General features: G+C 40.9%; 1 protein-coding gene across 2 annotated transcripts in view; it reads left to right on the top strand.

The window, feature by feature from the left end:
* The first annotated feature begins 1,130 nt into the window (after window positions 1-1,130).
* Cnmd (chondromodulin) overlaps window positions 1,131-24,264 on the top strand; it is a 23,829-nt gene continuing 695 nt past the window's right edge. For both annotated transcript variants that reach the window (XM_010636936.2, XM_010636935.2), the window contains exons 1-6: window positions 1,131-1,300; window positions 1,706-1,846; window positions 6,858-6,998; window positions 13,356-13,469; window positions 16,993-17,146; window positions 21,290-21,456. In XM_010636936.2, the coding sequence (XP_010635238.1) occupies window positions 1,229-1,300; window positions 1,706-1,846; window positions 6,858-6,998; window positions 13,356-13,469; window positions 16,993-17,146; window positions 21,290-21,456 (789 nt within the window). In that variant the 5' untranslated portion in view covers window positions 1,131-1,228. The remainder of the gene's footprint in view (window positions 1,301-1,705; window positions 1,847-6,857; window positions 6,999-13,355; window positions 13,470-16,992; window positions 17,147-21,289; window positions 21,457-24,264) is intronic.

Below are 24,264 nucleotides of genomic sequence, written 5' to 3'. Positions count from 1 at the left end.
TCCTACCACTGTCCTAATCCCTCAGGTCGCCAACTTCCGTCTACACAAGCTCAAGAGCCGGCAAGTCCTTCTGACTCTGGGCATCTCTTCCTCTGCTGGCCTCCTTCCCAGTTCCATGTCATTGTGCTTGTCACCAAGTCCTTGCTTCCGTTAGCCTCCCCTCAAATCCTGCTGCAGTCTCCTGCTGCAGTCCCATATCAGCAGTGTCCTGCTCCTCCCGAGCACTTCTCCCCCTTCACTTACTCCTCAGTGAAGGGCTTTGCAGAAGCTTAAAACTGAATAGAAAGTGAAGGAAGCCTGGATCCAAGGGAAGTGCCAAGTTATCCTAGAACTAGCAGACTGCTTTTCCAAAAGTGAAAAACCCCTACCTTTTTCCACTTGAGAAAGTTAATCCTTTAGCTATATACGTACATGTACACCAACACATACATGTTGTAGTTATTACCTTGCACACACCAGTGTATGGAGTGGTGCTTGGTATCATTTCTGTTTGTTTGTTGCTGGCTTACCTTAATCGGCCTACTAGAATACACTTTTATGCTGGTCTCCAGACTCTCTCCAGCACTCCTTGCTTGGCTTTCACTTGTGCTGCAGTGGTACCCACTGCCTAGAGAAGCTGGTGTTGGGCGGCTCCAAGACCCTGCTCTACGATCTGGTCCCAGGGCCATCCAGCCATGTCCAGGTGGTGGAAAGTTATCCTCACCTTGGTACTCTCAGGCTGATGCCCCCTACACAACCACACAACCTTGCCCTCGTCTAAATCCTCTTCCACCAGCACAACACACACACACACACACACACACACACACACACACCCTCCTGAGAGAAACGGCCTCCATCCAGGCCTCGCAGCGGACATTCTAAGAGAGAGATCCTCAGGTGGATGGCAACTGGCCCTGCAAGTTTAGGATTGCCTGGGGTTCCATGACTCAGCAACCTTCGCACCCTATGCGCTCAGATTTATCCTAATGTTACTTGGGGGCTGGTAGACAGGAAAGAGTGAGGAGAAAAGAAGAGAATATGGGATGGCCCAGACTGCGGCCCCCAGGGCGGGAGAGAGAGGGGAGGAAGAAGCGAGGCGCTGGAAGGGGTGGGTCGCTGGGCCGGCCCAGGCTGGACTGCACGGCGGGCGTGTGCACAAGGCACTGAGACTACCTGCGGGTCGGGGCAGCGGGAGAGCCCAGGGGGCCCCACAGTTTCCAAGAGTTTTGCTCCTCCCGCCCAAGCCATGGCAGAGAACTCCGATAAAGTTCCTATCACGCTGGTGGGACCTGAAGACGTGGAGTTTTGCAGTCCCCCGGTGAGTAACCCCGGGACCCACCGACCGAGGTCAGAGATTTATGCCGCTGGATATGGGGGAACGGGCACAAATGCGGAAGCCCAAAATGTGCATGGGGTGGCGTCCCACGCGTGTGAGTGTGCAAGGGGCCCGAGATTCACAGACGTGTGGGGAGGGGGCTTCCTGTGGCAGCGGAGAGTGAAGAGCCGCAAGGCAGTAGCCCTGCACCCCGAAAGTTTGCGTCAGGCACTTGCACAGCTGGGGACAAAGGACCCTCTGGAAGGAGAGGACTGAAAGGTGGCCCTGAAGGAGCCAAGGGAAGGCCGTTTCCCACCCACTCCCCCGACTCCCTGGGGGCCTGGCGCGGGCACCGCGGGAGGGGGGCGGCCCAGACACGACCCGTCCCTCCCCGGCCCCCGCCCGCAGGCGTACGCCACGGTGACCGTGAAGCCCTCCAGCCCCGCGCGGCTGCTCAAGGTCGGATCCGTGGTCCTCATTTCGGGGGCAGTGCTGCTGCTCTTCGGGGCCATCGGGGCCTTCTACTTCTGGAAAGGGAGCGACAGTCACGTAAGTTCAAAGGGCGGCCCAGATCCGAGTCGGTGCACACCGTGTCCCAGGAGGCGCGCGGGGTGGCGGGCGAGTGTCCGTGGTACTCTAATCCCCGCTAAGCGGAGCTTCTGAGGGCCAGGCCACCTGCTGGCCACCCCAACGCCTGCCTCCTTTTAGGACTTCTCGGGACACCTTTTCCTTCTCCCTGGTCCTGTCTCCAGGCATTGCTGCTTTCTTCTCTGAGGCAGCATTGCCAGGAAGCAAGTCGTTTTAAGAAAGAATTCTGAGGCCGGGGATTTGGTTGCGCCACCTACCTCGCAAAACTCAGCGGACCCGAGTTCAATCCCCCGGTACCAAAGAATACTGAAACAGAGCAACAGAGAGCCAGGAGACACTTGGAGGAAAGCCGTTCTTGGCCCAACTCGGCCTGGCTCTTCCACTGTGGGTGTCGCTTCTCTGAACTCAGGAAGAAATGGAACTGAGTGAGCTCTAAGGCCTGTACCCCCTGAGAAAGGCTATCAATTTTCAATTGAAGACCTAAAGAGGAGAGTGGAATATTCAGACCCATAACTTGGAGTGAATTTTAATCTTTCACAAGAGTTCTTATGTGTGATCTATTTTGCAACCCCCCCCCCAGAAAAGTCTAACTTCCTTAAAGGTGGCAGATACTTTTAAGAATAATTCTGGCCCTAGTCACTAGTGATTTTATGGTAAACGCTTCACTAACTACTGTCCTGCCTTTTTTGTATGCAATGATTTATTTTGAAGCCCCATGGGTTCTCCGGGAGCATAAAAACTGCTTCTAACTTGCCTGGGCAGCGTTCCAGTATGTTCTCAAATACCTAAATGTGCTCACCTATGTAAAAGTGGGCATTTTATCTTGATGACCAGTGCCATGTCTGGCATAAGCTTATTTCAACTAATGGAAAAGAATTCCATCTCCAGGGTACACACAAAGGGCTCTTTCTTAATCACTGTCCTCAGAGGCTCTGTGACTGCTGTGTTTCACCCCTCTCTCCCACCATGAAATTCAAAGCATGAACAAATTCCAGTACTTAGAGAAAATGGTGCTGAAAGCAATTCAACCATTTTACATCACATCTTCTGCAGTCGCTGCCTAATTTGTATTTTTAATTCAAATGCCTAATGTAGATAAGCATGCCATTTAGCACTGAGTCTGTTTGTGACTATATCAAATTTACAAGCATCAATTTGTAAGATCAGAATTGCACTGTATTTTGTGTGGATTTGAAAAGTGCCTTAGTGTATTTGTATTTTAAATATAGAAGCTGGGCCAGATGCTCGTATTTGAAAACAGCAAATCTGAACATGAGAATGATTTCAATATCTACATCTCCATTAGTAGCAGGGTTACATTGTTATCCCTTTGGGAAATTTGGTGGCATTAGAATGTAAATGCTATCTTTCAGATAACAAAACCTCAATAGTATATGTCATTTGGGGGACAGAAATAGCTTTGCTTTTTATTTATTATTTATTTTATGGTAAATATTTTGGTCATGATATATGTATAAAAGGAATACCATTTGGCATTTAATTATTCAAGGCAAACATAGCTAGCTTACAAGCTTCTTGGAGACACTGAACAATCATACTGAATAAGCAGACCTCCCTTTTTTCATTTCTCTCACTTTACTGCAAGATGTTTGGTTGTCTGGTTTAAGAAAGCAGCATTAAATTCTAATATAAAGAAGTAGTGAATCAGATTTTATTGCCAACAATCAAAGTTATTCCTATTTCCTACCCAGACCAAAGGAAGAAAATCATGGTACTTTTTATTTATTTTTTTCTGAGAAGAGAGTCTCCCCACTGGTCCAGTCCTGGCCCAGCATTACTTAAGTCTGAAAAACAAATCACAAAATTCTAAATAGGATAAATCTGGCACCATATAGGCATAGGACATTCACAGGTCTGCATTCCCAGAATAAAATCTAAATCACCCGAACAAAACATAATAAAAAAAGGTAAGACTGCCCAATAGAAAGGCATATCAAACTAAATGAATTACCACACTCTGGGAATTATCTGTGCCTTGGCTCTTGTATTATCAACTTACAGAGAAAACCAGCTGCAATTTGCTTTCTTTCCCTTTCGTATAGGTAAATCCCTGAGGACAGGCCTGCTCTAATTTAGCTGGAGGACTATGAATCATGGAGCACTAATAATCAAGAGATAACTAACAGGGCTCAAATATTGAGACCATTTTTCATCCACCCTATTGTAAATGGAACAAGGCATTGAAATATGGGAAATTCCCACCAACACTAGATAACTGACAGTCCCACCCCTTGGGAGGAGGGGAGGAGACCATTGCTTGGAGCCTTTCTTCCTGGATTAATTTTTCTAGACATCTTCCTAAACATTATGTAATTAATCTTACAGAACCTAGGCCTTATTAAAAACTCATTAGCAAATATCCTTGGCTGTAAAAGGCACCATATTGAGCAGAATTTTGGCAAATAATACACTTCACTGTACTTGGATAGAAATAGCCTTAGGTGCCAACAGCTCCCTGGGATTACAGCAGATAATATAATTGCTGCTCCAGCAGCCTAGCCTCCTCCCCAGCTCAGAAAGTTGCAGATGCCTCCTGCCTTTGCCTACCCCAGCCCCCACAGCATCAGGAGGGCACAGGTTTCTCAGGGCTGCTGCAGTGGAAAGAGTTTACTGTGCATGGAGACAGACTGACGCTACATCTCAAAAGAGGCAATATCCAGTTAGGTAGGCTTTGTTAGCAAAAGTGAAATTAGGACCACAGACCACTCTTCTGGTGTTACCTTCCTGTCTCCTTTTAAAACTGAAAACAATTTAGAAATGGCTATGTTCTTAAATTCTCCATTTTGCTATATACACACTTGTAATCCCAGGACTCCAAGAGAGGAGGATTTCAAATTTAAACCGAGCAAGCCAGTTTTGCAATCTAGCAAGACCACTTCAAAAATTAAAAGTAAGAAAAGGGCTAGTATAAAAGAAAAGGAAAGGAAGGGAAATAGGGAGGGCAGAGGAGGGAAGGGAAAAAAAGATTGCTTTACTAATAAATGTTTATGTGGTATGTTTATGTGCAATGTTTTGAGAGAGGGAGGGACAGGGAAAAATAGACTTGTCACTTGAGTGAAGGACACTCATGCCAGCACGAACCCAAAAGGCAAGACTCCCTTAGACAGTCGTCAGTAACCCATGTGATCAGTGGCTGCTCAGAGAGCACCAGCCATAACAGAGCCGGCTTTGACATTCAGAAAGCACTGGGTTTCTGAAACTTGGCTACTCATAAGTAAGGATCCACCTGAGGGGTGAAGGATAAGCAGATTGGTGGGCTGTGCTCCAGCCCTAAGCAGAACCCCTAGAAGAAGTTCCTCTGATCAGGCCCGCTCGGGAGACAGTAAACTGCAGGCATCTGAGTTCTCAGAAGGAGACAGGGTCAAGCTGAGATGGATGCGGCTGCCAGAAAGGGTGGGGGATGGCAAAGCCATTTCTCCATCTCTGATATTGCTTTGTGGGTCGTATAATAATGAGTTTTCTCCAAGTAATGATCCAGTAACAACAGATGTGGTGCCGAGTGTTTTCTATGTAGGAGTCACTCTTCATAATGAGAGAGAAAAGTCATACTTGAATTGAATGGGAACTATTTTCATTTCTGACTGGTTGACCTGACATCAGACAGAAATTATCTTTCATCAATTCTCATTCTTTTCCTCTTCGAAGATTTATACATCTGTATGTGTGTATATATGTGTGTGTGTGTGTGTGTGTGTGTATATATATATATATATATATATGTCTGTAAGTGAGATAAAGACACAGATATACCTCTAAGTCCAAAAAACAAAAAAGAGGAACCCCACTACTAGCCCCACCCCACAGAAAAGTATAGCAGAGCAGTATGAATTATTTTTAAACTGATGTAGTGATAAGAAGTCTAAGCTAAGAAAGCCCTTTGGGATCTTTTAATATAGTAGCAACAAAAACATTTTTTAAGTAGTGGAATTTTTCTAACAAATTTTACTCAGAAATGCAGCACAGGCACACATGCACACACACACACACACACACACACACAGATAAACACTAGGGACTCTGGCTAAACGGTGAGGTGGACAGGGGAGGAGAGCTTCATAATCTCACCTGTTCCACCACCCTCCTCGCCTCTCAGTCAGTCCCTATGACAACACCTCAGATCTCTAAGAAATAGATGAAAATCATCTGTGAGGTTCAACGTCTTCATTCTATACTCCAAGCAATTCCCAAGCCCCAGCGAGACATGGCATGGCCTGGTCTTTACTGATGCCCGGGCTACTGTTCTTCGGTTACCTCCCTGCCACGTGTGCCACATGTCTCCTCACAACAGTATGACCTAGACACTGTACCACACACACCATGGAGCTATTTCCCTTCTGAACTGAAGCAAGTTCACGTTAGCCTTGCTCTCTACAGATTCTGCTCTGCATTTGTAGGGATGTCCTGGTCCTGTCTCAAGTTCTCACCATATGCCACATTTCCAACCTAATCGTGATCAGAGGATTTAGAAAATCATTTTTCAAGTGGAAATGCCACTGCAACTGAAAGCCAGTTGATCTTGACTCCTCAGTATCCATTTATCCATCAATGGTTTTCAACCCAGTTGCATCAGAGAATTGAGCCCTTAAAAAAAAAAAAGACCATTGCTTAAACCACAGGTTCACTCGAGATTGGTCCAGGGTGAAACCCAGGTGCAGTACCTGAAACATCTATCTACTCAGCTGCTTGTGCAGTCAGGATTGCAAATCATTGAGCTATTTGAATAAGTACCACAGACTATGAAAAGCTTTGCTTGTAAAGTATCTTTAAGGAATTGCTAAGTGTTAAATGATTCATGTAGTTATGATGTTCTTATGTATAAACATATTACTATTAAAGATGATTCTGTGTTATCTCTTAAAAATATGAAAGCTCCTTGTCCAACAGAGGTCTAAAGATAATGCTTGAATTGCCAAAAATGGAAAGCATCACTAACTTTCATGTTTGCTTCCAGATTTACAATGTCCATTACACCATGAGTATCAATGGGAAATTACAGGATGGGTCAATGGAAATAGATTCTGGGAACAACTTGGAGACCTTTAAAATGGGAAGTGGGGCCGAAGAAACAATTGAAGTTAATGATTTCCAGAATGTAAGTATGTTTCATGCTTAGAAAGTTTAGCCAGGCAAGCCTGGGGGACTTTTCCAATTCAAGAAGAAGCATTACACACACACACACACACACAAAGTATCTGAAGCATCTGTTTTTCACAGCAGGTATAGTGCCAGTAATCCATATGTGTCAGGTCGCATATTTTCTCTGAGAAAGGAAAAATGCTTCCTACCTTTTGTTGTTGTTGTTTGGGTTTTTTTTTTTTTTTTTTTTTTTTTTTTTTTTTTTTTTGTGTTCGTCGGGTTGTTTTTTTTTTTTTTTTTTTTTTGTCATTGTTTTCTTGAGATGGTCTCAGTATATAATTCACCCTGGCCCTGAACTCAATATATAGCCAGGCTTGAACTTGTGGTGATTCTCCTGCTTCAGCCTCCCAAGTGCTGGGATTACAACCACACTGAACTTTTTCCAAAAGAAAAAGACAATGCCTCTGCGGGCAAAACACACACACAAAGCAATACCACCTCTGAGTGAAATGGTACATACCTGCAGTCCCAGCTACTTGAGAGACCAAAAGAGGATCACTTCAGCCCAGGAGTTTGAGGCCAGCCTGAGCAACATAGTGAGTCTCTGAAGTAAGAGGAAGTAGGAAGAAACGAGAGAAGCAAAGGGAGAAAGAGGGAAGGAGGAAGGAAGGCAGGAGAAAATTAAAAGGAAAAAAGCAACTTCATTGAATTCAGTTACTTAAGGAAAGAACTATCTTGAAAAGTTAATTCTACTGCTTGGAAATAAAAGATAGAGTCCTAGGAATCAAAATAAAGCTTGACTTTTTGTTTTGTTTTGTTTTGCTTTGCTTTGTTTGAGGCAGGGTCTCATTATACAGTTCCAGCTGGTTTTGAACTCGCTATGTAGCCCAGGCTGGCCTCAAACTCAGGGCAATCCTCTTGCCTCAGCCTTCCAAGTGCTGGGATTACAGGTGTGCACCACCATGCCCAGCAAAATTCAATTTTTTAAAATGAAAAATAAGTCACAATACCATTGAAAGGAGCAAACTCTTCTTGGAATTATATTAAGTATTGGCAGAAAGAATTGAAAGAACTCTTTTCAAGTTGTTTTCTATAACACAGCAAATAAAATGTTCAAACTATCCTAAAATGTTGCAAAGCCTGAAATTTGAACTTCTGGAGAGGAGAGAAATTATAATTAACATCAGGTAAGAGCTAGATGTGATGGCACATGCCTGTGATCCCAGGACTCTGGGAGGCTGAGGCAGGAAGATTAGAAGTTTGAGCCCAGCTTGGGCAATTTAGCCACTGAGTGAGACCCTATCTCAAAAAAAGAAGAAAGAAAACAAAACTAAACTAAAGGGCTGAGGATGCAGCTCATTGTGAGTGTGGAGGTGTGGAGGTTCTGGGTTCAATTCCAAGTACCACAAACAAAGAAAACACATAGAATCTATTTACATACTTTGAGTTCTCATTTAATCCAGAAAACTAGCATGGGCAAAATTCCCTATTTTAGCTTGTGTTTTCTGGCCATGGCCTATTACAGATAAAACATTCAAATCTCCTTTGAAAAGAACTGCTTTGTTTCCCAAAATTTTAATTTGCAGGCAATTTGAGACATTAAGCTCTTCAGTGATGCGTGGGTGTACATCTGCAAACCAAAATGTCATTGCAGGTCTAATTTCCCATTGGCCAATGTACATACCTTATTATCTTTCATATTCTGTGATGAGAAAGAGGCTCACTGTTTGGGTTTTCTTGTTGACTCTGCATGTGGAAGAGGTAAAACTTCATAATGAAAAAGGGCTCTTGAAAATAATGTCTCTTTTGATAGTTTATTGGTCCACAAACATCTCATCCACCCATCTTCCTATGACTGATGAGAAAAACTAAAAATGCTTTTCGTTTGAATGAAAGCACTCCCCTTGTTGGTACTGAAATACACTTCAGAAGTCCTTTTGAATACGAAAGAGATGCTAACATTAGAGCCATGCAGTGTTGTACATTGTTTGATGATGACAAGGACTGGCTATGTTCAGAGTGGTCTCTGCCCAGGGAACAGGCTCTGCAGCTCTGAATGTGCCCAGCTGTACTTTGGTAGGTCATAACTTTTCAAGTGGTTCGGGTCAGTGTGCAGGTATAATTCTCTGAACCTATCACAGGTTTTTACTGGAAGACCCAGCGCAGGATAAAAGTATTTCTTCTTTCTACTACTCAGTATAAACTAATGAAATGTGGCTCCCCACACACATTATTCAATCCAGAACAAAACTGAATACCTAGGCTGTGCCACGATATCAACATATGAGAAGGGAGCTACTGAGTATGAAAAGACCCATCTCCCTCAAGATGTTCACGTATCAAGAATATCCTTCAAATACATTTTAATCCCAAACCTATATATCTGTTTTATAATCCTTTGGTTCTTTCTAATAATGGTATCGATTGTGCTTTATTCTCATAGGCCAACAGTGCCACAAATATTTTATAAACTGATCAATTCTCTTTGATAGCGTCCACATTTCTCTAAGTCAGAAATGGTGAGTAGAACATTTTCTTGATGGATAGTTCCTGTTATGGGTTTAAACAAGCCTGGACTTTTGAAAACACATGAATCAGCCACTATGGTCATGCACTATTACTTTCTCTTCTATTTTAAACTATTGGTCAAATTCAGGAAGGGTTGATTGAAACTCACTGTGCACAAGGGAAGATGCTAAGCATGCAGATGTGAAGATAAGTGACTCTTGTCCCTCAAGAATCCCCAGTCCAGTCCAATCCAGTCCAGGAAGTATGATGCACACAGAAATGGTTTCTGGTCAGCCCAGGAGCCAGGCTGTGCTGAGCAATGAGCATAATGTGCAAGCACACAGAGGCATCACTACCAATTAGGGGCTTTGAGGAGGTAGATAGAAGTGATGACAATTGAATAAGGTCCTGAGGAATAATTTGAATTTCAACAGGCAGAGAGTTAAGGGCAGGACTTTCCAGGCCCACAGAAGAATTGTGAGCACAGGTGTGCAGTCCTGTTTCTGGTGTGATTGAACACCAAGAAGGAAGTATGAAGGAGACATGGGTGGGCCAGGTTGTAAAAGGGTTTGAACTGTCAATGAATAGTCTCCCCTGCTCACCCACAATCTACCAAGACTTTAATGAAGCCCAACAGCCTAAAAAAGAACCCCTTGAGGAATAAAAACACTAAAAAGTGCTTCAGGGAGATACAAATGCCCAGTTAATGAGTTATATTTTAGAAGGTTATTTACAAGCATCTTTGCCAGCTTAGGCCAACCCTTTCAAGCATAACGTCCCATTTAAATAACAAAAATCCTGATTAGAAATTAAAAGAATATGCTGATTAAGTATATGAGTGTTCACTGTACAATTCTTTTCATTTATGAATATTTGAAATTTATAATTTGAAAAGCTAGAAAGGATAACCTAACTATAGTCTCTTGTTTTCAAAAATCAATACAACCCCCAAATGTAACATAAAGGAAAAATAAAATGAAGGTAATTTAAAGTAAAATATGGATTTCATATGTAATTCACCTTGATGCATTAGAAAACATAGTAAAGTCAAACACATGCACTGGTAGTTGAATGACTGTCAACCTAAAATGCAGACAGACACAAGTGTGTTTTGGCAATTAAATTTTAAGTGATTTTCTCAAACAGACATAAGTAACAATTAGTTTCCATTTTCATAGTAATTACACTTCTAGGAAATTCACTGTACATTAAAACTATGCCAAAATCACTGTGCTTATATGGAAAACATTGGATTCTAGGCAGAGATACCTACAGACAGGTTTTCCTTGGAGTTCTTTGGGTCTGCCTCAGGCTCCACAGCACCCAGCATCCCTGGGCACTGCCAGGTAAGAACATGAGTACTCCAATTTTTGTAACAAGATTCCTCCAAGGATTTCTAAATAGCCCTTGGGTGCAGGACTCCCTATCCTTGAAATCCTTCTGGATGTCACAGAAATAGATGAGATACCTTAGAAGGAAGAAATGTGCTACTAAATTGAGACTATCTGACTCTTGCAAAAGAATGTTAGATTTTTGAACTCATCATTCATTGCCTTTGTTAGCAAGTTTCTTCATTATCACTAGCATCTAAGGCCTTGTTTGTTTACAAAAGCAGGAGGTTCTCTTGGCTTTCTTCTGCTTCTTTTAGTTCCTTCTGCTTAATCTCTTAATATATTTGCCTGCTTAATGTGGATGTATGGCTTGACATGGTGGTTAATGTGTGTGAATTCTTTCCCATGGTCCTAGCCCCATGGGGTTTTAGTTCTCTTTGCAGCACATAGCCTGTCAGTACTGACTCCATTCTGGCTTCTCACACAGTGCTGCTAATCCTTCAAGAAAACCAGCTGTGTCTCCTTTGAGGGCACAGTAATGGTTGTGTGGTGCTTCCTCCCACACTTCTCACACCAGAGGACAGAAGTGTTGGAAGTTGAAAGAACATATCACATAGAGAGGCACTCATCTCCCTCCTTTGTCTTCCATTTTTCAAAGTATGATTCTTGGATTTACATGCAAAATAATGACAGCAGAACTTTGGGAGGTAGCAGAGCAGACAACTGTTGCTCTCAGCGGGGGTTCCACAGGCCACCAACAGGACAGCATCCAAGAATTTATTGGAAATGCACATTTTAGGCCTGCTGAATTGGAACACTGGGCTTGGGGTCCAACACTCTGTCTTATTCTGATGCAAGCAAAAGTTTGTGATCCATTGGTACAGAAGGAACTTGGGTCCAAAGACTATTGCAGTCTTTTAAAAACGTAATTACCCTGAAAAGTGCCTTTCATTCTAGATTAGTAGTCCTCAGCTACAGACAGCTTGAGGAACTTTCTTTCCAGGAAATTCTGGTGCGTGAAGTCACAGCCCTGCATCCAGCCTTGATGCTTTCTCCTCTGAGCAGGGTCTGTACCCCAGCCTCTGTCTGAGAATGAGTTGGTGCTGGGAAAAGTAGGTGAAATGGGTGACATTTGTGCATGTGGCCAGTCAGGCCTCCAGGCAAATAGTAAGGCATTTTTTTTTTTTTTTTTTTAATACCGGGGATTGAATTGGGGACTTTTCGCTTACAAAGAGAAAGCAACTTTTTTCTCTCTTCAACCTGTCTTCACCAGCTGGTACTTGCCAGATTTTGCAGAGCACCTGGTGCTGAGTTCAAATAAGGCAGAACCTTCCATGAATCTCTTACTGGATGACTTACATTTAGCTTCATTCTTCATTTAAAAGGATTAAATTGAGCCTGGATCCTAGTTTTCTAAGTGTTCCTCATCCCCCATTCCTTAGTACTAACCGTAGAGCTGGTTCCATATTGTTCTGGCACTTGTCTCAACAAAACAGAAGATTGTCAAGATTCAGCATTGTGATGATATCTACATTGAGTTTTATGACCTTTAATACTATTTTTAGCCACTAATTTGTCATGAAACCAAAACCAGTACCATGAAAGTAAATACTCCTGGGATAGAATGTACACTTACCCTTCCTGTCCTCTGTGGGTTGAAACAGTACCCAGCTATCAGCTGAGAGGGAGCCTTGTGGCCAATATTTCCTTGAGGCTGGTCCCCAGGCAGACATGGGGGAGACAATGTTCATATCTCACAGGGCCAAAAAATTTATCTAAGTTCTTGAGTAAGGTCTAGGAGCAAACTTCAGCTCTTGCTAGAAAGCTTTTCTGTTTATTCTGGGATTAGTAATTTAGAAAAATTCCAAATTAATGGATTTTTGTTTTGTTTTTGAAACAAGGTCTCACTATGTAGCCTAGGCTGGCCTCAGGTTTGTGGTGATCCTCCTGCCTCTGCTTCCCAAGTGCTGAGATTAAAGGCATGCACTATCACACCCAGCTAACTTAATGGATTAATTTGACTAACATCTTTTGAAAATATTTGTAGGATCACCAAAGAGAATAAACAGACAAAACCTCAGATACTGATTTCGAGAAGCTTACAACTGAGTAAGCAGTATAGACTAAATGCAAAATGAGAGATGAAGATGATAGGACTGACCTTAGAGGCAAGAGAGCTCGCTTCACTGGGGCCTCCAGAGAAAGATGCATGGAAAAAGCAGCAGTTCGTCTGAACTTGTAGGCAGAGGGAGAGTAACTAACATATCAGTCTTGGCTCAAATGTCACCTCTTCTGGCTGCTGTGTAAAGTACAGTCCCCTGCCATTTCTTTCCTCCTTCTCTACTTTGCTTTTCTTCTTACTTCTACTTGACTTTTTCTCTACTTTTTATTGTTGGTAAATAATCCTAAATCCCCTGAGAGAACGGATTTTATGTTTTCTTCATTCCTGTACCCAACACCTGCAATAGTGCCTGGCACAAAATAGACATGTCATAAATTGAATACATGAATGATTGCATACTTTTATCTCATAGGGCATCACAGGAATCCGTTTTGCTGGAGGAGAGAAGTGCTACATCAAAGCACAGGTGAAGGCTCGTGTTCCTGAGGTGGGCGCTGTGACCAAGCAAAGCATCTCCTCTGAACTGGTGGGTCCTGGTGCACTCAGACAGTAAGAGAGTTTGAAGGAACAACCCCTTCAGTCTCAAGACCAGAATCTAAGTTTTGTTTTTTCTCTGCCAAAGGAATTTAAATTCTCTGTCCTACTGGGAGTAGTCCTTTAAAAGTTTTGGGAAAGCCATATTTTAAATAGCCTAATCAGGCTTGGTGGTCACATAACCCTTATTTGTCTGATGTTAGTGAATCAATGACTTAGACTCCACTTTAAAAATAAAATACACCATGAGATCAGACTTCATGAAAGGGGCCTCGGAATCCCTCTAGCCTCAGCCCATGCAATGTGGGAATTCCTTCCAAATATTCTGATGAGCTGGTCACCCAGCTTCTGCTGGAAAGCTGGGACAGGATATCAGTCAGCCAGCTTTACCACCACGGAAGTTCTAATGGTTTTGCCCACCCATGAGCAGAAATAGTTCCTCCTACAATTTCTTCTATTTAGCTCAAGGTCAGTGAATTGACACAACATATATTTAATTCCTTTCCTATGTGTCAGTTTGTGAGGTTTTTTTAAAAAAACATAACCCTTCAAATTTCATTAAACTTGATTTTTTAAAAATGTAAGATTTACAGAGTTCTAAAGACACATTTAACAATAACACCTTACTTTCTTACCATACTTTAAGGGTTACAAAGTGGTCACATGGACTACTGTCTTGCATTTGGCAGGCATGGTGAGGAAAAAAAAGATGGGAGGGACTTGGGCATCAGAAAAAACATGAAGTCAAACCCCAGCCCTGACACTTGCTATGCATGATTTAACTCCTTGAGCATTAGTTTTGTCATTTGCAAACTGGGGGTGTACACACTGTGTCCATGGCCCTAAAACCTACTCCATGGTGAGTGGATAGCTATTGCTCATTATCGTTAATTTTATTATGATCATCTCTGATCCCTTCAGTATCCCTGAGGGGGAAATGAAGCATCAGCTCCCTCGAGACAAGAAGGAAAATAAGGATAAGAGAAGGTGCCTAGAAACTGCCTGATTGCCCCCATGGGAGCAGCATCAGGCAGTGTCTCTAAACAAAAGAAAACAAAAGCTAAAAGCTAAAAGCAAACCTGAGTTTAAAAATGGGCCAACATGTATTCTGCTCTTACTCCCAGTGTCCCCAACATTCATCCTGTGAGACGTTTTCAAAACCGCCACAGCTACAATTATTCCTTGATCATGTCCTAGTCTGATCTTCCTAAGCTGGGCCACTCAGAATTGAAGGCCATGCTCTCTCTCAGTGTGAACTAGCACCAAACTGAAATGGGATGGAGACCTCCTTTGTTCTAACCTTTGAACTTCTCTTATTGAATTACCATTATTTTTATAGTCATCGCTCTCTGTTTCTGCTGTGAAGACCTTACTGAATTATAATCCTTGCCATTTCCCCATCCATGGACCTGAAGTGCACTCTTTTCTCCTCTCACAAGGACCATCTCGCCAGTCAGAGCTCACTCAGAACTAGTCATAAGTTTTCAATACATTTTGTAGACTTTTTAAAAGTAACCTTTTCCTTGGTTTTTAAAAACAATACTTTATTACTGTAGAAAATTTGGGAAATATATAAAAGTACAGAGAATGCAGACACTCATAGCTACATAATCCACAGATAATCAAGGTTAACACTTCAGTGGATTTTCTGTATCTGTGTATGTGTCATTTTCATAAGTGAAGTTAGACTGTGTAATTATTATTTTCATTTAACTTTAGTTCTCCTAAAATGTAGATTATTATGGATATAGTATAGATCATACATTAATTTTCAAAGTCTTTTATTCCAAAACATTTTGGGTATCTTCCATTTTTCACTATTTCAAATAATAGCTGAAAAAACTTCCCAAGACAGTGAATTATTTTTGTATTTTAATTGTTGGCAGTATTTGATTCTTAGGCCACAGAAGGAGATCTGTCTTTTGTTTTAGTTGTGGACAGTGGCTCTCCTGATGGACAAAAACTAATTCAGACAATACATGCTTGGCTGTCAGTAGCAGACAATTGAGAATAACTTAAACAAGTAGAGATATGTTTTTCTTTATTGTAGACGATGCAGATAAGCAGCTGTAGGCCCTGGCTCAGCAGCCAGCATCTCTGTAGTTTTTATTTATTTATTTTCCTTTCCTTACATCTTCAGATATGATGGTACTGGACAACCTCTGCTTCAGTAAAAAAGACTGAGTGCCAAGCATGACTTTTTTTTTTTTTTTTTTTTTTTTTTTTTTTTTTTTTTTTTTTTGGTACTGGGGATCAAACTCGGGTCCTTGCACCTGTAAGGCAGGTGGCAGCACCACTGAGCTAAATCCTCAGCAAGCATGATTTAAGACAGAAAAAACAGGCCTCACAATAGCCAAAACACTTTGCCACCCAGTAACCTCTCAGCCCTGGAGAATATGAGAAAGCAAGTGCCTTCTGGCTCTCGACACACTGTTCCACCAACAAAAACAAGACTGTTTGCAAGGAAAGGAAAAAAGGAAAGATATTGAGTAGGCAACTGAAACAATGTACCCAAGATTTGTTTAACATTCTTAGCTTATAGGATGCATCTATATGCATTATCCTAGTCACCCTACTCTTCCCCACACACTTTACACTCTGATGGGGCAGATTTATATGCCACTTGCCCTCATAAATTTTTCATCCACTTTGTGTAACTTTTAAAAAGCTACCATACTCAGGAGCATTCATTTCCTGGAAGAAGCCATTTAATTTAAGGTAAATAAATGGATTACTTGAGTGTTAGCTTCCTTCAATAACTTTAAGTTGTTTTAATGCAACTATAAGCCTGAGGGAGAAACATAAATGAAGTGCTGCTTTTAGCTAAAAGTAAGGAGAAAACATTTTAATTTCTCTGACCTATTGCAAACTAATAAATATATGAAAGGAACAACTGGAAAAAAATAAAATTGTCCCCTGGGTTATCAAACCATTGTCAGCAATTTGCTGTAGAAGAAAATCCAGGGTTTAGCTTTGAAATCTCAGTGGTGTGCTTGATGTGAGGAACATCTGAAATATGTTTTGTTATAGCTGGGAAATGGAGAAATGGTTTATGTTAAATAATACTTTGAACTGAAGACATTAAAGAACCAATCACTTGCTTTTTCCATTGTTGTTTGAAAGCTTCAGAACAAAACCCCAAAAGATTTTCACTTCAAATGAAGGGTTCCTCGGTCCTTTTATAGGATTTCAGGGCCTGCTCAATTGCTTTTCCATAAAAAATGTCTTTGATCGAAAACATGAGATTAACCTAAATCTCAAAGTTGGTATCAAGTAATTTTCACTTCAACTCAGAACACTTCTATTCACGTTACAGCTATCCAGGGGGCAGGACAATGGGAGGAGGCATGCTGAATACTAGGAAGAGAGCTACAAAGAGATTGGAACCTTAGAGTATGCATCGATACACCCACGCAGAATTCTCCCTAAGTTTTCATTAGGCAAAACAAGCTTTTAGCAACATGTGATGTTCTACTATCCTCTTTGCTCAAATGCATCTTATTTTTTACTTACAGGAAGGCAAGATCATGCCAGTTAAATATGAAGAAAATTCTCTTATCTGGGTGGCTGTTGACCAACCTGTCAAGGACAATAGTTTCTTGAGTTCTAAAGTCTTAGAACTTTGTGGCAGCCTCCCTATTTTCTGGCTTAAACCTACATATCCAAAAGGTAACATTTTAAGTTTTCGCGTTGCTGCCTGAAATTATCCATTTCTGTGAGGTTCAGCAGAACCTCTCCCAGGTTAGGGCATGTAATAAAGATCAAAGCAGGGTTCATGTGGTAGTGTCCTCCCTGATTAGTAAGAGAGATAAAAGTGACATCTGTGATTGCATCAGAGAATGGAAGGAGCAACAGAGTTATCAGGAGGCAGAGCAGGAAGACAAGAGCACTACTGTATTACCTGAGGCTGGCTTTTATTTATGATGCTCCTAATTCTTCCCACTCTGCCCCTTAATCTCAGCTGTTTGCACAATCCATTTTTACATTTTTTATTCCTAAGGAGTAGAATCATGGGACTAAGAAGCTGTCAAGCCACCAAATCTTTATTATATTCAAGCCTAGAATTACGGGACAGCCAAAAGCTGCTGTGGGTATAAGCTGAGATTCCTCAAATTGAAGGCTTGAGAATCAGTTTCCAAGTTCAGAGGGAATAAATTCAGGTCACTGGGGTTTTGAATTTTATTGCAAGATATCTTTGAGCTACTTCCAGGTGGCAAAAGGACAGGTGAGTGCAGTGGACCTTGCCGTTTCTCCTGTCCCCAGAGAGCCTCTCTCTTCATCTCTGCCGCAGGAAACCTTGCTGGTCTCCCTAACGTCTATTCTGAAGTTCTGGTTTGGAACCAGTGGTGGGGGCTTTCTCCTAAACAGCTGCAATAAGCTGTTTTCAGTAACATTTTATTGAATACCAGGAGACCACAGTATAGAAATGAAAATAAAAGCGTTAAAACCTCTGGTTAAAAAAACAGAATGGGCAGTTAGTGTTTAATAGGTAATCTCAGTTTTTTGCAACATGAAAAAGTGTCTAGAGATGGATAGTAGTGATGGTTGCACAGCAGTGTGAATGTGTTTGACATCAATGAACCATACACTTAAAAATGTATAAAGTATAAATTTTGTTATGGTTTAAAAGAATACCTCGCCAGGCTCAGACAGAACAGTTTTCTGGTTGTACCATAACTAAATTATTCTTAGGGTGCACAAATCCCACTGTTCCAAAGCATGGAGGAGGTGGCTGCTCTGTATCTAAGGCCAGGTGAGCTGAGTTCAGTGTACAAACCATTGGTGGTGGCTGCCTCACACGGTGAGGCAAGAAGAATCCTGAGGCCATGTGCAGGTGCAGCAAGAAAGAATACCATGTCTGTAGGTGTCTGTCACGATGTAGGTGGCTGCAGAAGGGGCACAGTTCATGCCTCTGTAGATGGCAGTAACTCATAATTCTGTGGTCACTTGTCAAGTTCTGAAGGTGAAGGTCCCATCCCTTCACCTAAGTGATCATCTTGCTTTTTACCACCCAGAAACTACAACCTTTGCTAGTTAAGGACAAGAGTCTCCTACACTGCTACCACTTAGAGCTCTCCCTAATGAGGCTTTCTCTGAGGACAAGCCTCTTAACCAGAGTTTACTCACCCATTCAAAAAACATCTATGAAGTGCCATCATGTGCCATATAACTTGTGATCCTTGAGATGCACTGCTGAACAAAACCAACGAGAATGAGTGTCCTTAAGGGGTTTTAAATTGTAAGAAAATCAGACATAAAATACACACTAAATTAAGAAAATTGTATAGAATGATACAAGGTGCCATGCAGAAATAATGCAGGGCAAGTGAGGGAAAGGGGGAACACAATACTATTGGCAGTGCTACAATGTCAGGCACAATAAGTAACTTTATCCTTGGGAAACAGCTTGTTCTAGCTACATCTAGGATATTCCTTGGACCTTCATTGCTTAACAACATAGCACAACAACATCTTAAGTATTTCGCATCACAGCAAACATACAAAAACTACACATATTGGACTGAGGTTGTAACTCCACCATTGCCTAGCATACAAGGTGTTTGATCTCTAGCTCAAAAAATGTATACATATTATGTATATCAGAAAAGTCGAACCCAAATTAGAAAAGTATTAAATGTTGGTATATCCACAGGATGGAATATCTTATTAAAAATAAAGGTGTTTTCCTCCTTAAGTACAGTTATAGTTTACAATAAAACCAAGAAAATAAATTTCCCTCAGATAATGATGCCTGGTTCCCATCTAATTCTAAGAAAATCCTCCCAACTCCAGCATCCCGTAGGCCCTGCCCTTGAATATTGAAGCCATCAGGTTATCAGTGTCACAGAGCTGTATTAACAATACAGCTGGACACAGATCAGAAGGGTAAGGAAAGGGGGAAGAGTTCTTATCTGCGGAGCACTGCCTGTGTGCCAGGCACTGTCCCGGAGTGTGATGTTTATCCTAATTTAATCTTTATCAACAAATGCTGGAGTAACTACTCCAGTTCCCATTTTATACGCGAAGAAACTAAGGTTCATAGAGATTAATTTGCTTGAGTTAATTCAGCTAGTTAAAAGAAGTAGAGCTGTGAATACAAGTATGGTTCAAGGCACATCTAAATTCTCACAAATAACAAAGCATGATATAATCACCTGACATTTAAGTGTTTATTATATGCCAAACACCGTTCTAAAACCTTTAGATACAGATTTTCATTAACCCTATTACTACTTTATGAATTTGATACAACTCCCCCATCTTACAGATGAAGAAGCTAAGGCTCAGGGAGATACCAAAGAGCATGCTGTGTGGTACTTTCCATCTTTGTTACTCAGCCGTTAGCTGTGCTACAGGATCTATAAGGCAATGTGGTTAACCAGAGCACTGGGTTGAAAGACAGTTCACCTCCAGGCCCGAGCTTTGCCACTCATCCTGAGATCTTGGCCAAGCCACTTGGTCTTTCCAAGACTTCATGCTTTCTCTGTTCCATAAGATTTTTTATATGAGTCAGCCAAGGTAAAGTCCTTTGCAAACTATAAAACTTTATACCTATATAGTCAATCTATTAGGAATACTTAGGGCTGTGAGTAGCAAAATACTTGACCAAGAGTGGTTTCAACATTTTTTGTATGTATGTTTGGTATAGTTACAAGCCTGGAGACAAGGTTTTTGGCAGTATCAGCTCCTCATTCAATCTGATCTCTTTTCAAGCATACTATTTTGCTGTCTGTAACATGCTAGCATATTATCTCTGTGTCTACCACTTCAAAATCACAAGTTGTCTGTAGTAACTCCAGATTATCACATGGTTATGGTTTAGATCTAGAATACTCCCCGGAACACTCATGTGGTCAGAGGTGGGGCTTTCGGAAGGTGACTGGATCATAGGAGGTGCTATAATCATCAGTGGTTTAATTCACCAAAGAATTCAGGGTAGAATGTATTGTCACGAAGTGGGGCCTGTTTACAAGAGGCAGGTTACTGGAGGTGTGAACTGGAAGGATGTATCTCCCTGCTTAGCTTCTCTCTTCCCTCTCTGCTTCCTCATTCCCATGACTCAAGCAGCTTCCCTATGCCAGATCCTTCCACTGACCCCTGCTTTTGGTGGGGGCAGGGTACCGGAGATTGAACGCAGGACTCTGCTCTTGCCAGGCAGGTGCAGTGCCACTCGGCTAAATCCCCAGCCGGCATCAACCTCGTCTCGCACTGGAGTCAGCTAACTATAATCTGAATCCTCTAAAACCATGGGCCAAAATAAATCTCTCTCTTTTAAATTGTAGGGCTAAAAATAAATAAATAAAAAATAAACTGTAGGTGCTGCATATTTTTTCTCAGTGATAAGACACATATCTATATTTGAGAAAGGAAAATAATACAGGAAGCCGTATCTGTTCTTTTACCACAAAAGCAAAAGCTTTCCCATAAATTACATTGGTATACTCTGCTTATGTCTCATTTGTCAGAAATGGCTTATCTGTGCACTGTAATTGCAAAGAAGGCAGAGAAAATTAACAGTATTTTATTTACTCAGCCCCCATAGTGAAGGCACGCAAAGAAAAAAGGGACCGAGAATGCCCACTTGTCAACCATCTTCTGATGCCTGCCTTAGTATTATAAAATCGAAATGGGTTAACTACATGTTTAACTATGAAAGAAGGCTCTAAATATGCTGTTACTATAAACATCAGCACAAAAATTTAAGTCTCTAGTCATGTTTATGTTTTGATATCCTTTCTTGTATTTTTTACCCTAAAAACTAACTTCCTTAATTATTCAACTAAAGGAATTAACTTACAGTGATTTTTACAGAAATCCAGAGAGAAAGAAGGGATGTGGTAAGAAAAATTGTTCCAGCTACCACAGGAAGGCCACACAGTAGGCCCCAGGGCAATACAGGGCCTGGAAGATTGGGTAATGAAACCAGACCCAGTGTTCAAGAGGACGAAGAACACTTCAATCCCGATAATCCTTACCACGTGCGTACTGGTTGTCATGACGTGCTTAGATGAGTGCATTAAATGCTGAAATGGTGTTTCTGTTTGAGGTTTCATATGACCACCTGGTATTCAGCTAAGACCCTTACTCAATTCTTTCAAAAATATTTCATCTCTTTGGTGGAAGGACTGTAATTAAGGGTAAAAATAAGTAAGCATTGCATCTGTAGTATAAAATCCTGATTGGTTGTAACCCTTATTCAAAGTTTTCTGAACTCTCCTTTTTATGTCACAGGAAAATCCATGATTCATAATCAGGAATGTGATTACTTAGAAATGTTCCCGAGTATGCCCTAGAGACAGTACACAGAATGAAAGTATTCTCTCTTTAAATCTACTTTACTCACCGTCCAACAGACACTTGTGGGTTTCCTGCTGTCTTTCCCCGGAACCCCATGCCCAGTCAGGAGTAACTTCTGCCTGAAGGGGCTCTCAGTCCAGTCATGGGATAGACTCATAGAAAGATAAAAAGTACTTTAGACCAAAACCCTGAGAACTGATCTTTGTGAGAATGGCACTAAGGTGGTAACAACTCAAATCTCCTAAGAATTATTAACACTACCCTGCTTTGCAGGAAGTGAAAGTAGAATAATATTTATCTGTAATTATCTGTAAAACCTAAGCGTGCACACACACATTTTAAAACATACACACGAGGACACAATATAAAGCCAAATTTCCCTTCCACTCCAGATAACCTCCCCAAGAGCAGCCTATTAGGGATGACTATTTGCTATTTCTTTGAAATAATAATACACACACAAACACCCACTTTAACATAAAATTTCTGTGCCTTACTTTCATTACACAGTATTTTGGGACGTGTTCTTTATCTTCTGCATATCTCAGCCTAATTTACCTTATAGTCATTTGGGAGATTACTCTGTATCTGCTACATAATCTCTCATTCACTTAAAGACCTCTGTTCATTTAGTAGTATCCCAATATATGGACATCGAAATTTAGTTCTTAGTTAACATATAAACTATTTCCCTATCTTCTGTTCCTACAAATTCTCTTGGAGCACACCACCCATACAGGAGTTGACAGGGTTAAGGGAAGGAGTAAATGAGGTAATGCAGGTGAAGATCTTAGCTCAGAGCTTGGCACACAGCATTAACTTGCTCCTTGTTAGGTATTAGTATTCCATCTCTTGTACACACAGGTAAGTATGTCCTTAGCAGAAATACAAGTCTAGGTCTTCAGCATAAATACATGGGTCTGCTGTGGGAATTTTACATTTTAACGGGGGCTACCAAATTTCCCTCTAGGGATCCATTTACTATCAAACTTTTTTTTTTTTCAGGTGCTGGGGTTGAACCCAAGGCCTCACACTTTTTTTAGAAAAATCTTTGCTAATCCCTTGGCCATATAAATTTTACCTCCTGGTTGATATGCATAAGGTTGAACATCTTTTCATGCGATGTCATTTGTGCATTTTTTCTGTGTAGCCTATTAAATTTCACACTGCTTCATGTGAAAAATATATTTCCTAGTTTATTAGACTAACATATTTTAGAAAGATATAAAAAAGTATTTCTTGAACAACCCAAGGCTTATCAGAAAATTCAGAATACCCCAATATTTCATTCAGCTCAAACAACAAATCTTAAAAATTCAACACAGTTTATTCCCTAGATACCTAGCTGGGATGGCTGAATCAGCTCGAGGGATGAAGGCATCAGCCATTTTACTAAAGGGCAGGATGCGACTCTGCCCTGATTCCATACTTGAGTGATCTATATTCCCTGAAAAACTTTAATCATATGTGTTTCCCTTATTATATCCTGAGCTGTAAACAAAAATGCTTAAAGTATTTCTCACTGTAACCTCAGCCCTTCACATTTCCTTTAAGGCAAAATCTTAGAGCAACAACCCATAATCTTCCCAACTTTTTAATCCAAAAAACCCTTGTTGAACACACAGGTGAAGAAATACCTCAACCAACAGTTTTTGTTTTGTTTTTTGACATCTTCTGCCCTAGAGAAGCCAGCTAAACTTAATGAAGTGGTTATCTTTTGTTGTCCCAGATGAACCTATTTCAAGAGATAAGGAAAAAATAGTCTGAAAAATGGTGCAATTACTAAGATAAATTAGTAGATATTTTGGTGACCTTTGCACATAGGCTGTATCAGAGAGTGTTAGGAATTATTGTGTTAGGTATGATAATAGCATTGTAGCTGCACAGGAAAATATCCCTTCCATCAAATCTAGATAAGAACATATACAATTTTCTACAACTTCAGTATATCTGAAGATTTTAATATGCCCTCCCCCAATTAAGAGTAAGGCTAAAAAAAAACAAAAACAACAACAAAGAAAAAAGAAAGAACCAAGATATATCATGTAAAGGTACAAAAAAAATTCCCAATGATGAATGTCATCATAATGTATACCTAAAATGTACCAATAAACTTAATGAATCAAAAAAACAAACTAATATAATCAGCTACCTCCAGGAAAGAGGAAAATTTAAGAGAATTTAAAGATATGGACTTCTTGGCAATTTAATGCTTTATAAAAGAGCATCCAAAATCTTGAACCTAGGGCCAGGGATTTAGCTCAGTAGTGCTGCAGCCTGTCTCTAAAAAAAAAAAAAAAAAAAAAAAAATCTTGAATCCTAGATATCCTGAAAAGGTACACCAGATATGCAAATAGAAAACAGGGCAAGTCCATTCTAATTTTGCAGAAATCCTCTTTTTTATTCTAATGCTCCCCTTTTGTTTGCTTATTTAAAACAGTCAGAAATGGGGTGGTAACCATGGCTCATTAAAAGCATAGAGAAACTTC

Source organism: Fukomys damarensis, unplaced genomic scaffold, assembly GCF_012274545.1.
Source record: "Fukomys damarensis isolate Sample0158 unplaced genomic scaffold, DMR_v1.0_HiC HiC_scaffold_38, whole genome shotgun sequence".
In the NCBI taxonomy this organism is placed as follows: Eukaryota; Metazoa; Chordata; class Mammalia; order Rodentia; family Bathyergidae; genus Fukomys; species Fukomys damarensis.
This window is presented reverse-complemented; position numbering and strand designations above follow the sequence as displayed.